This window comes from Tyto alba, unplaced genomic scaffold (genome assembly GCF_018691265.1).
Source record: "Tyto alba isolate M040663 unplaced genomic scaffold, T.alba_DEE_v4.0 Super-Scaffold_34, whole genome shotgun sequence".
In the NCBI taxonomy this organism is placed as follows: domain Eukaryota; kingdom Metazoa; phylum Chordata; class Aves; order Strigiformes; family Tytonidae; genus Tyto; species Tyto alba.
Window position 1 is genome coordinate 1168686 of NW_024881309.1, and position 12255 is coordinate 1180940.

A 12255-nucleotide genomic window follows, 5' to 3' on the forward strand; every position below is an offset into this window, starting at 1 on the left:
TTTGAGCACTGTAACAGCCTAAACTAAAAGGACTAACTCCTTAGTTCTTGACAGAGGAGTCATAACAATTCAGGTTTATGGACATTTTCTGCATTGAATTATCCTAATTACCATGAGAATACGTTCAGTTGGTTTCAGTTTAAACACAGAACAAACGTTCCACACATTACAAAGTTATACACAAAGTGTGTAAATACTCACAAGCATGTTCTTTCTCCTCCCTCTCTGCAGGTTGATTTTCCAAGAAATCTGGCCAAGTCCGTAACTGTAGAGTGAAAGATCATCTGAATCATAGGGGCAAAGGGGAATTAAATGAAAGACTTTTTTTGGTACCAAAATAACTTGATTTTAAAGTCCCCTAGGTAAATCTTATTTTGGTAAATCATTGTTTGTGTATAAGATCACCGTAATTCCATTACATTAGTGATTGTCAAATTGATTCCACATGCTATGTCAATAGCTTTGGGGTTTTTTGAACAATAGATTTCCATGAAAGATGTTAAATGGTTTTCTTTAAAGATTACTGAGTCTTCTAGGTAAGGGGCCCTCCACTTTAAGTTCATGTCATTGTTTCTTATCCAGTGTGGCTCATTCCAATTGCTGATGAGAAACCATTGAATGACTTACCTGTCATGCTCTCAGGCAGTGAAGCAGGATACCAGGATATACAACCGGAACAAGAGCTGTTACTGGTCATGCTTGTGCAGGTATTTTAACAGTGAATGAAACTGTAAACAAGCATTTGGGGTAAATTTCTGCCTCATGTACAAAAGGGATTTAAAACTGACCTGTCGCAACCTCCTAAATTTTAGGCACACGGTGAATGTGCTGAGAAAATAATGTTGCTTCAGAAGGAATTTTTCTATGCCAAATACCTAGCAAGTGACAATCTCGTAGACTCGGTGGCCGCAGCGCCCTGTGTAACACCAGCATCTACCGGTAGTTGTGCCCATGACGCCAGTGGAACTCGCGCCTCCGCGTGTAAAGGGAAGCAGTGGCTGACGCGGTGCGGACGCTTACCAAAGCGGGGGAAAGAGGAGGATGAACAGTGCTCACTTTGTGCTGCTGTTTTGTTCTTGCTGGTGGTGGTTGGTTTTTTGCTTTGTTTTTTTTTGTTTTTTTTTTTTTTTTTAAACAAGTAGAAGTCTTCCTGTGTTGAGGAGTTTTCCCCTTGAACTGAGCACTGTGGCACTATAAACACATCCTGAGGAACCAGCTTTACGCTGCTGCAGGTCACTTCCTAGTCCGAGTGCGTAGAAGAAAGTTTCTACCTTGTACCTCTCCGGCAGAGAGGCGGTACAAAAGCTCCTTGCTGAGGCTTACTACGGTAGCCAGAGTCCCTTAATGGAAGCATGGGTTCTGGTTTATTTAGGAGCAGTTCATGTGCAACTTGTATCAAATTCAGCTGGTTTAAAATTGGAGGGGATAAAAGAGGCTCGATAGACAAGACAGAAATACATACCTTGGTAATAGTTTTAGAACAGGCTTGCAGAGAATCAAATTACTCAGAAAATACACCTTCAAGACTTAACACTGACTTTTTCAGAGTCATTAAAGGGCAGTTTGCTATGCATTTCCTAATGCAAGAAGGTTGATTTCCTACCAGCTTGACGGGTTTTGAAGTAGCTTTACACACACCGTAAAAAGAAAAGTACGCTACAGGGCGTAAAGCAATGCTCGCCCAGTGCTGGGGAATATTCCAGCTCACTCACTCGCTGCCCCCGAGAGTTGCTTGAACAAGCACGGTGCTTGGGGCCTGTCCACCACCCTTTAAAACCGAGTTCCCCTTGCACAGGATGACTGTTGCCAAGTAGCCGTAATCCAGGCAGACTCAGACAGTGGAAGCTGACTGCTCAGACCAAGGTGTTTCCAAAGACTGTCTGTAGCAATCGTACTTTATATAAAACCACAGTAACTATTTAACTTCAATCCAGCATCAGCTCAAGGCTTAGTTTTATTCTGAGAATGAAATGCTGCATGCCTGGAACCAGCTTCTCAAAACTGCTATATGTACATTTATTAATACATTGTATTCAGACTATTAATTTATGAACACATTGTGCTGCCAGTGTCTGTTTAAGAACAAAGTAGTAAATACTGCATTTTATTTATACAGCATTTGCTTATGAGGCACTGACTCATAACAGTTACGTGCCTCTGCCTAAACATGACCAGTAGACTTCCCTGCTCCGTTGGAAGGTGATACTTGTCCTTAAGGAAAAACCAACGCGTGTTCAGTGCTAACACTTTGAGGACAGTTCCTCTTCCTCCTCCCACTCAGCTTGCCTAAGAGAAGAGGAACTGTGCGAACCTTTCATGTGGAGGGCTGGAACTGAGGCAGGGTTTCCCCCTGTGTCCCCCCCCCCAGCACAACGACGCAAGGACTTGTAGTATCACATCCTCTGTTCTCGTTAGCATGGGATCTCATGGGAAAGAACCCTGCAAGAGAATTATTTTAAGATCTTTTTTCTCTTATTCTGCTCAGAAGAAAAGCAGCAAGCATTGCTTTTATCTAGCCTTGTACAGATGACTGTCCCCTAGCTTACCAAGTCTCCTAGCAAACAGGATGGTAGACATCCCTGGTAAAATACAAGTTGCTCTAGAGTAAAAGTTTGATAATGCAGGCTGTCGAATATTTATGAAAGTTGTATACAAAGAGGACCAAAGAACAGGAGTCTGAGTTAGAAATACAAGTCTGACACTCTCTTGTCGGGTGTAACTGTACAGATATTGATGAGCTATTTGGTTTTATGGTGTGGTAGACAAATCCTTATTCTTTGTAACTTAAGGCATTAAAACTCATGACAGATTCTTCATTGTCAGAAGCAAAGGTAGTATTCACCCCCTGCATTCTGCAAGTTGCCAGCAAACTGCCTGAAGTGTGTAAAACTCTGCCTGCCAAAACAGAGGTTTAGTCGCTACTTGCAACTAGGCTGTCGGATGTTGTAATGCTTAATATCAAAGAATGCTGTGGAGCACACTTGCCATGAAGAATTTCTCTGATGAGCATGGTAGGGAATCTGTTAAGCATCTCGTTGTTGTTAATTGCCATGCCTGTGTGAAGTGAGAATGTACAAAGGACTCTCCTTAGCTTTCCTTACCTCATTTTGTCTAGATGTGTTGCATTTTGATGAACAGATGATGTTTCTCTCTTCCTTAGAAAACTTTTAGAATGTCTTGTGATATTTATTAACAGCCAGTCAGTCTTCTGCTCTCCCAAATGAATGTTTTGCTTACTGAGCCAGTAAAATTCCCTCCTTCCTAATTGAGGTGTTGAAAAATTCAGTAGCCCTGTCACTAAAATTGAGCCACAGGTAAACACAGATAAAGGCCTTTGCCATTTGGAACAGCAGCTGCCTATTACTGCCTACTTTTGTCAAAATTTATTTTAAGTAACTGTCTACAGAGGCTCAAAGGGAAGCACACGCCCAGACGTCTTAGGGTTTTTCATTACCAAAGTCCAGAGAACTTCAGGTTCAGCACATGTTGTTTCTGCCCAACAGATCTCATATTCCATGCTGCTACACACACAATAGGAAATCAAGTTGTACATGGAATATGCTGCTGTCAGAAAGGTTTTCCCTCCTAGCTGTGCTGAAGAAAGGCTTTAGACAGTTCTTTCCTGAATTTGTCAGATGAGTAAGTACCGTCTGTGTGCATATTCTTATAAAAAGCCCAAACCTGTCGTTGTTGCACCGTGCAGGGACAGGGTTACCCAGTGTCATGGCAAATGCCATCTCCTTTTCAGCAAGGTCTTACTGGCTTGAAGGCAACCGCGTGCCGCTGCCCCGGGGCCGCCCTTCAGCCAGAAAGCTGCCTGGGCACCCGTAGTGTGAAGGCTCAACCCCTCTGTACTGAAAGAGCTGGAAGCTTCACGCAGAGCTTTTGTGAGTCAGGTGGGAGGGACGTGACACAGAGCCTAACTGCACTCAGGTGGGAGCCTTGAGACTAGCCTAGACACCAGTAGGTTTGGTTAAGCTGCAGATTGAAATATCTGAAGGCGTAAGGAAGACCAACACATTGGCGCAAAATTAGGCTTTTCTCCTCTCTAGCTGTCACTTAGTGGTCCCTGATGCCACAGGTGGGTTCCGGGCAGCAGCACCTCGGGTGGAGGAAGGGCTTGAAATTCAGCGCTGGAAGTAGCACATCAGTGTTTAGCTGTGGCTAATTTTAGATCCTACCTGAATGTACCAAACTTGCCTCAAAGCATGGAGTCCCTCCTCCGCATCAGAAACAGGAAGAAGAAGACACAAAGAAGTATTTGGTTTGAATAAAAGGAAAGAAAACTATTTGCCTTCAATTCAGTTTATGTAAATAGACATTTGAAGCGGCAAATACCACCCTTTCTTCCCTTCTAGATCTATTTACCTCTGCCTGTACATACCCAGCTGGCTTGGTTTGTGGGGACCAGTCTGTATCTTGTTTCCTGTCGTGTGCTGTACGCAGAAGATGTCTTTCTTTTGTCTGTAGTGTTTTACAATTTGGGTTTTGTCTTTTTGCTTACTTTTTTGTATCTCACCCTTTGAATAAAATCAAGTGCCCTACATTAAACAAATGGAATTACTGGTCTTTAGTTAAATCCATTTAAGAATAGGTAACCCCTGTGAAAGTTAAGGGCAGTATGTACAAAGCAGAAAACCACAGGGCTTAACTCCCCTCTCTCCTAACCGACCAGGCTTTTTTTTCCATGTCTGAATATAGAATATATTTCAACTGCCCTTTCCTAACCGTGATTTTGCCACTAACCAAGAAGAAAGCCCATTAAAACATCCCTACAGCAGAACAGTTGGTATTACCTGCTGCACCTTAATGCTCATTTACGACTTTTCTAGCACCAGGTTTGAGAAAATTGCAGTCAGCACAGCCCATACGCAACCCATGCTTAGTGAATATTACTCGGGGTTTCTTTTTCAAGAAAGAAACCTCTTTGGGAAACACGCAGGCTCTTCACAAGCCCAGCAGTGGAGGACGACACAGATGCTGAGATAGTACAATTCAGTGCACATTTTTGTAAGACAACAGCTGGGGGCTTGGAGATTGTTCACGTCTAAAACATGCCTGAATAACTTTGTAAGCAAAACCCACAATGACAAAAGACTGTCTGAAATTCCACCCCTCCTCCAGTCAGAGCCATTCATGGATTAATTTCCTCAGGGACCTTTACCTCTCCAGGGGGGAAGAACATCAAAACACAATCATTTAATTTCCTAGATAACGTGAGCAGCTTGGACTTGCTCTTCTCACAAATACCTTTCTTATACAAGTATAAAAGGTCACGAGGCTACTTTTTAAGGCTTATTGCCTTGAAACAATGCACGTATGTCCTTAGGATCACAATACAAATTGGTGCCTACACAGATGCTGGGAGCAAGACTGTCCACTTTTTGCTTGCTCTGATCTGCAGAAGGAAACAGCAGGTCTAGCTTGTATTACAGTCATAACCAAAAGTGGGTCAAAGAGCTCAAAGCTTCAGGCTTTCACTGCCATAGCTGCAGGTGACATCTGCTTAGGACACTAAAGGAGCAGGGAATATTGCAACGAATGGGCACAGAAAGTCAGCTGGGTGCAGAATCTTCGCCAAGCGACTCTGGGGTCGCACCACCCTCGGCCTCGTTTCACACAAGGCGCCTGTTCCTGGGCTGTACCCGCCGAGCAGAGAGCTGCCAGCCCCGGCAGCTGCATTTCCAGGCCCACCGGGAAGGGGACAGGGCACCCCCATTTCTTTAATACATTCCAAGCACTACACTCCAAAGAGCAAGGGAGCTGTATCATAACGGGCAACTACGAGACGCTGCCAGGGTTCTCATTTCTCCATCTGGGCCAGCTAAGCGCACACATCGTACAGCACATTTTAATTTAAGCTAATAAAAATGGCAATGAGAAGACAAATGCAAAGGGACGCATCCAGGGTCCTGAGCACGGTGGTCCTGAGCTCTGGCTGCAAGAAAGCCACTCCCTTAACGCCTGATGTGGCTAAAAACAGCAAGACAAGGGGCAAAGGACCAGCAGGCCCTTCGCACAGAAACGCGTCGATCCCTCAGAGAGTTCATCTCATGCGATTTGGCATTTGAAGAGCAATAAGCTGCCAGAAGCTAAGTGAGATTTACAGAAGGGCATAAGCATGTGGTTTGAATAAATTATAATAGATTGCCTGCTCCAAAGTGCTCCCAGGCCCCTCCAGAGCAACCTGCTGCCTGGCATTTACCCTTCCCGCGCTTCCACGGAGCCTGGGCCTTCAGCACAGCTTCAGTGCCGAGCCTCAAGCTGCTGACTCTACACATTCATGCAAGATTTCTTTCATTTACCTATCTCTACCTTTGCTGTAAAGCAGCACTCAGCCTTGCTTGTAGGAGTACTGTGCATAGCCAAGGCCCTGGGAACAGTGTTTATTCAACACCTTATTCTCCTCTTGCTCTCTCTGGCAAACTGTTTTTCACCACTGCGGAGCACACCTGTAGCCCTGTACGGTAACTGCTTGAACAGAAAACACCCCCGTAGCGCCTGGGATCAGAGAAATGCCACCTCCCCCCCACTCCCCCCCCCCCCCCCAAAAAAAAAAAAAAAAAAGTCATTTTGAGGTCTCTAAGAGGCTCAGTGGGGAAGCAGCAGTCCATAGGGTATGCCATGGGGAATTCTCACCCCAGACCCCCTTTCGGACACAAGAAGCTTGGAAAGAAAATGGTATGTAGCAACATTTTTGCCGGACATAGGCAGAACAAGGAGGGGACGTTTTGTCTGTAAAACTGACTCCCAGTTACCAGGGTGCTGTTTCACAGAAACACTGACTGGCCCTGGAGCCGTTCCCCCGCACCGGCCCGATCTGCCGCCCAGGGCAGGTGGGTGTTCACAGGCTTCGAGCAAAGCATCCATTCCTTACACCACCTCAGACAGTGGCAAAAGCTATTTTCTAATTTTTTCCCCCCTAAGAAAGCAGACAACCACACTCATCCTGATGGTGTGAAGATACACGAAGTGAATGAACGACCCCTGCTTCCTACAGAGACCGGCAGTAGAGAGCACAGTGCCTCCAGGGCAGCACCGTGACCGAGAGCACAGCCCGACCTGTCGACCTTGTGGGTCCTCAGCTCCTGCTGATTTTGCCAGCCCCACCGCTGCAGCAGCACCCCTTGGCATTCAGAGCATTAGTGAGGAGGATTTAAGGGCCTTAGCTTTAGTGACAGCTGGTGGCACTTCCTGGGAAACATTAAAAAAAGCTGCGCAGGGATGAAAATTCATCTCTGAAGCAACCTGGCCAGTTCCACTGTTGAGCAGCTGCCTTCCCCACTGCCCACACACCGTCTTTGCTGGGCAGCTCCTCCAGCACCTCCTTGCTGCTATTACACCGATTTGTGGCTTGCCACATTTCCAGCTCTTACAGCTTGGAAGGTCCAACAAGCAACGTGCTGCAACAGCTCGGCTTCACCTCCCAACTCTGCTACAACTCCGTGTCTAATCTCTGCCCGAGGCCACCCCAACCTTCCCGTCAGAGGACTAACAGCACCCCAGGTCGCTCTGCACGGCCTTATGTACTTCATTTATCAGACAGGAGACAACTGCTGCTGCTGGAGGGGCATAAACGCAGAGAGAGAGACTGCAGAGACACCGAGCTCATCCCCTACCATCGGAGGCGCAGCCTGTGCTCGCACAGTTGGGCTGCTTCAGCGCCAGCTCAGCCGCGCAAGCGGGGTTTCTGAACTACTGCAAGCCTGACCCGAGAGCCGCCCTGTGTGCTTAAAAAGAGGCTATTTCTGGTCTATTTCTATGCATTTATCAGCTGATTGGAATAAATCGCAGGCATTTGAAAAAACAAAGGAGAAGAAAAAAAAGCAACTTGACTTGCCAAGATGTCCCATTCAGTCCTGAAGAGGTTACCCAGCCTAAGAGAAAAATCAGACCCACAAATCAGACATGACGGGGACTCCTTTCCCCCTCCTCAGTCTCATTCTTTATTGTTTAGGTCAAATAAAATATGTTCCCATGGTCCTTACAAATTCCTATGGAAACAAGTTTAAACAAACAAGCTGCTAGCCTGTGTCTGGACAGCGAGCAGCAGCATTACTGTAACACAGGATCCTAAACGCGGCGGTGAGCCCGGGCGCACTGGAGACGCTCACAATATCACCACGGCTGGGAGCTGAGAGCCCATGAGGCTCCCAAGGGCTCCGGTGCCCCGGGAGCTGCATTCGGGCCGTGAGCAGGACAGGTGGCAGCTCAGCAGGCCCAGCCAGCTCATTCTGAGCAGGAGGAAGGTGCCCAAACACCTTCTGAAGTAGAAAATTACCCTGCCCAGGCAAACCCCGCACCTCGGCTGTACCAAAGTGACGCTGCAGCTCCTGCTGAGAGGAACAATCAGGCAACCTGCATGGGATGCAGCTGAAACCTCCCTGCTCCTCTCATTTCTGTCTCTGCCCAGAATTAACCTCCACTGGATGAGAGTGTGTGCCCAGGGGCAGGGGATGTGTGGGAGCCTCCTGGCCGGAGCAGGCTGCCAGCAGACATGCCAGCTCTGCCTCGACAGATCTCTGCGCCCCCAGCTGAGTGGGGCTTGGGACACAAGGGTGCTGCGGGGGATGGCACGCTCCAGCAGCCTCTCCAAAGTCACTGCTAGGAAGGAGATGTTGCCTCTCCTCCCTTCTGATGCCAACTGCCACGTGAACAAGCCTTCCTCATGCTCACAAGCGGGTGCTTTCAGGCACCCAAAACTGGGCGAGACACTGCAGGCCGGCACAGAATGTTTCACGTTGCATTGGCAAACCCCAAGGATGTGCCTGAGGTTGGTTTCATAATCAAAGCCACTCTTCAGGGCTATCAGCATATGGCTACTGGCACAGCCACACTGGGAAAACCCAGCTTGAGCTATAAAACCTCCTCTCTAGCAGGAGACCAGTGCAAAAGCACCACCAGGACAGACAGAACGGCCCCTGTGGTCACCAGCCAGACCACTCTGCTGTAAACTGTGGCAGGGACTCACATTCCTTCTCACATTTTTTGCAGCATCTCCTATCCTCAGGAAGACATGCTTTTCCAAGCCCAGCCAGAAACCCTGCTGAAAATTAACATCATCTTCTAACCAAACAGCCCCAACTGGTCCATCTTGAGAAAACTCAAGACATACATGTCCCATGCCAAGACAGAACATTCGTGTTCAGAGGGTGACCCCCCTGGTAACATAACATCAAGCCTGTGCCACCAGTCATTGCCAGGTGGAATTTAAGGGAGATTTCAGAGTTGCACAAAGCTGGGAATTACGCACACAGGCAAAACTCCCACAGAACCACACCGCGAGGAGTCACAGGTTTCTGTGACCCAGTGAATGCGTATTACACCCCTTGCTGATCATGTTGCTAAAGGAGAAAGGCAAACCTCATCCTCCTCTTCTCCATAGGTCAGACTTGAGTCTACAGAACAGCCACGTCACCTCCCTTAGCATAACTGGCAGACGGCCTTCAGGAAGTACTCACGACAGGGCTTAAAATGTAGGATGAATTAATTGTCTTGAGGACTGTCCGTGCAGGACCGTGTCCAAGTAAGGCAGGGGGCAAGTGGGTCTGGAGGCTGATGTGAGCTAATCCAGAAAGGTACCTGCTTGCAAGCGAAGCAGCTGGGGTTAGGAAGGAATTTTTGCTGCGGGGCTGTACGGCCACAAGAGTTGGGGTAGGGATCAGCAGGGACTGAGGCCATCTGCCCCTCGTCCCCCTCCTGGTGCTGCCTGCCAGGAACAAGGGCTCGTCATGGTCCCAAGCTTCACCCCAGGCTCTCCTAGCCCAGCTGAGAGGGGGCAGGAATGGGTTCAGGGGGTGCTTGCAGGCTGGCTCTCACCTTGGTGAAGCTGCAGGACAGTTACCTCCTGAATGGGGAAGGAGGCAGAGGCCTGGGGGCAATTCTCTCTCCTCCAGGCACTGCTGGATCCAGAAAAGAACCTCTGTGCTTTCCCCTCCTAATCCAGACGTGAAGGCTTTTGTTCAGTCACTAGATGCCACTTTGTGCAGTGTGAGGTGCCACTGAAAGGAAGGTACAGCTCCCGGTGAGCAGGCGAGACAAAGCCAGAGCTCAAACCTGCTCCCAAATCTGTGTAGCTTAAAATCTACCACCTCTCTCTGAGAAGTGGTCTGTATCTCAACACTTTATCCCTCCTGTTTGGGTTACGTGTCTGAGTGGTATCGTGGCCAATGCCTACATGGAAAAGCAATAAAGCAAGTAATTTATTTGTAGCTGTCTTCAATTTAATGCACCAGCTGGTTCATAGCAGGCCGGCAGCCAGGGGCTTGTGGATAACTGGAGGTACACTGGTCACAGCTCCGAGAAAAATTGTTCTTGAGTAATGTGGGTGGTTGCTACTAGCATAGGAAAAAAAATAAAGCAAAGAAAAAAAAAAAAAGAGAACTACAGCAAGACCTGGGCTTTGACACCGTGGAAACATCAGCTAAGAAACACTTTTCTCATCAGTAGGAACAAGCAGGGAAACGTTCATCTGGGCCAATGGCTCAGCCTGGGAATGCTGTGGTCTTTGACATTTTTTGCTTGTTTCAGTGACTATGGAAAGCGCTATACAAAATCCTGTTCCAAAGGGAAATACCTGCCATTATTCTATGGCTGGATAAAATAAAGGAAAAACTACAGCTGCTCCTAAGACCACGTAGCCTATGCGGATGCTGCTTCCCAGAATGGCAGCAGGTCGAAAAGCCCAAAGGAGGGGTCCTGTGTGACCCCCAGGCAGTTTCAAAGCAGCACCAGGCTGGCACGGAGCTGACCCTGCTAATGACACTGTCGGTACCTGCTCTCCCCCAAACGAGTCGGGGAGTTCATGCCCCAGAGCCTTGGTCCCTCCAGAGCCACAGCTTTACCCGAGGCCCAGCGCAAGGTTGTTCCACTGACAAACAGCAGACCAGTTTCAGTGCTGGACTTGCAGCAAATGACCCAGTTTCCAGCGTGCCCTGCATGTTTCGACAGTAACTGTATCTCAGTGTCTCAAAAATATAATCTCCGACTCACAAACACCCGAGTCCCCCCGAGGGCTGCACAGCTATTTGCAAACTCCCACTGTGGTGCCAGCGATGCAGAGGAGGGAGCATTAGTCCCCCTAGCCGTTCAGGGATAGGCAAGAAAGAGAAGCAGAGCTACACTATATCTCATGTCCCTTGAGAGCAAGGATTAACCCCCCCATCATGCTGAGTTTTCCCTGTAGTATCTCAGTTACAGTGAGTAATCCCATCAAGTCTGGACTGTTATCCTGCACACACAAAGTCCTCCTTTGTTTAAGCCCAGAATTAACACCGCAGAAAGCAGATATCCTTCTCTCTGGGGTTTTTCAAACCCCACGCTACTTTTCCTGCGGCTGACAGGGCTGAGCCACGGGCTGCCCAGGTCGGCGCCCCCGTTTCTGGGCGCTGCATCGGTGCTCCCTACCGCAGCCGGCGTTGAAGCGCGGCTGCACCTCCCTGCTCAGAGGGCTGTTCTTTTTATGGCTGCCTGTCCTTTTTGCAGGTGGACCGCATTGCCGCTTCCAGGGACTGAACGCCATCGCCGCTTCGTGAGCGACTCGCCTTCCGTGCAGCTGTCCGAGAGCCTCGAGGAGAAGGAACGAGAGGGGTGAGCTGCAGGCAGCCAAAACCTCGTCCCTGGGCTGCCACCTTCTGTGCCCACACCCCAGGGCCCTCCGTGGCAGCAATGAGCATCAGTCAGGTCCCGTCTGCTCTGCGCGGCGCAGGCTGGCAGTGGTTTGGAGTGTTTTGCACTGAGTAAGGGATAGAAAAACCCCCAGATAAGTGACAGTCACGAATTAGTCGCTGGTTGCATTTTGCACTGAAGTTTTTGCCTTGGTTTCTAGGTTTTAAACAATAAAAGTCTCCAAAGATGTGTTGATTTTTAAAGCAAATGTCAGAAGCAGATCACTCTGCTTTAGAGATGCCAGTTTGTCTGCTTCTGCAGCCCAAGAAACAAAGCCAAGTTCATGGGTCCCCCTCGTTCTCCCTTCTTTCCCCGTTTAATGACAATTTTGATGGCTTAAGCCTGCGTTGCTTTGACTTGAGTTTCTAGGCTGCACGCTAGCGTGGCAAGGATGTGTCTTAGATAGAAAACACATGAAGGCTGGACCTTTAGTCTTTGTGATGGTTCTATCACAAGAGCCTGGCTGGACAGCCCTGCACCTTGCTTCAAATGTTTAACACACCAGTCTCATGCAGACAAGAACAGCTAGCTGAAAAAAAAAAAAAAAAAACAAACCAACCCAAAAACCTGCTGAAATGTCTATGGCAA

General features: G+C 48.1%; 1 protein-coding gene across 2 annotated transcripts in view; it reads left to right on the plus strand.

The window, feature by feature from the left end:
* Positions 1–11857, plus strand: part of GFPT1 (glutamine--fructose-6-phosphate transaminase 1) — a 43482-nt gene extending 31625 nt beyond the window's left edge. The window contains exon 19 of one of the 2 annotated variants that reach the window (XM_042801456.1): positions 11485–11857. In XM_042801456.1, coding sequence (XP_042657390.1) covers positions 11485–11514 — 30 coding nt within the window. In that variant the 3' untranslated portion in view covers positions 11515–11857. Of the gene's footprint in view, positions 1–231; positions 4552–11484 lie in introns of those variants that run through there. The other variant, XM_042801455.1, reaches the window with a different exon arrangement.
* The last annotated feature ends 398 nt before the right edge of the window (positions 11858–12255 follow it).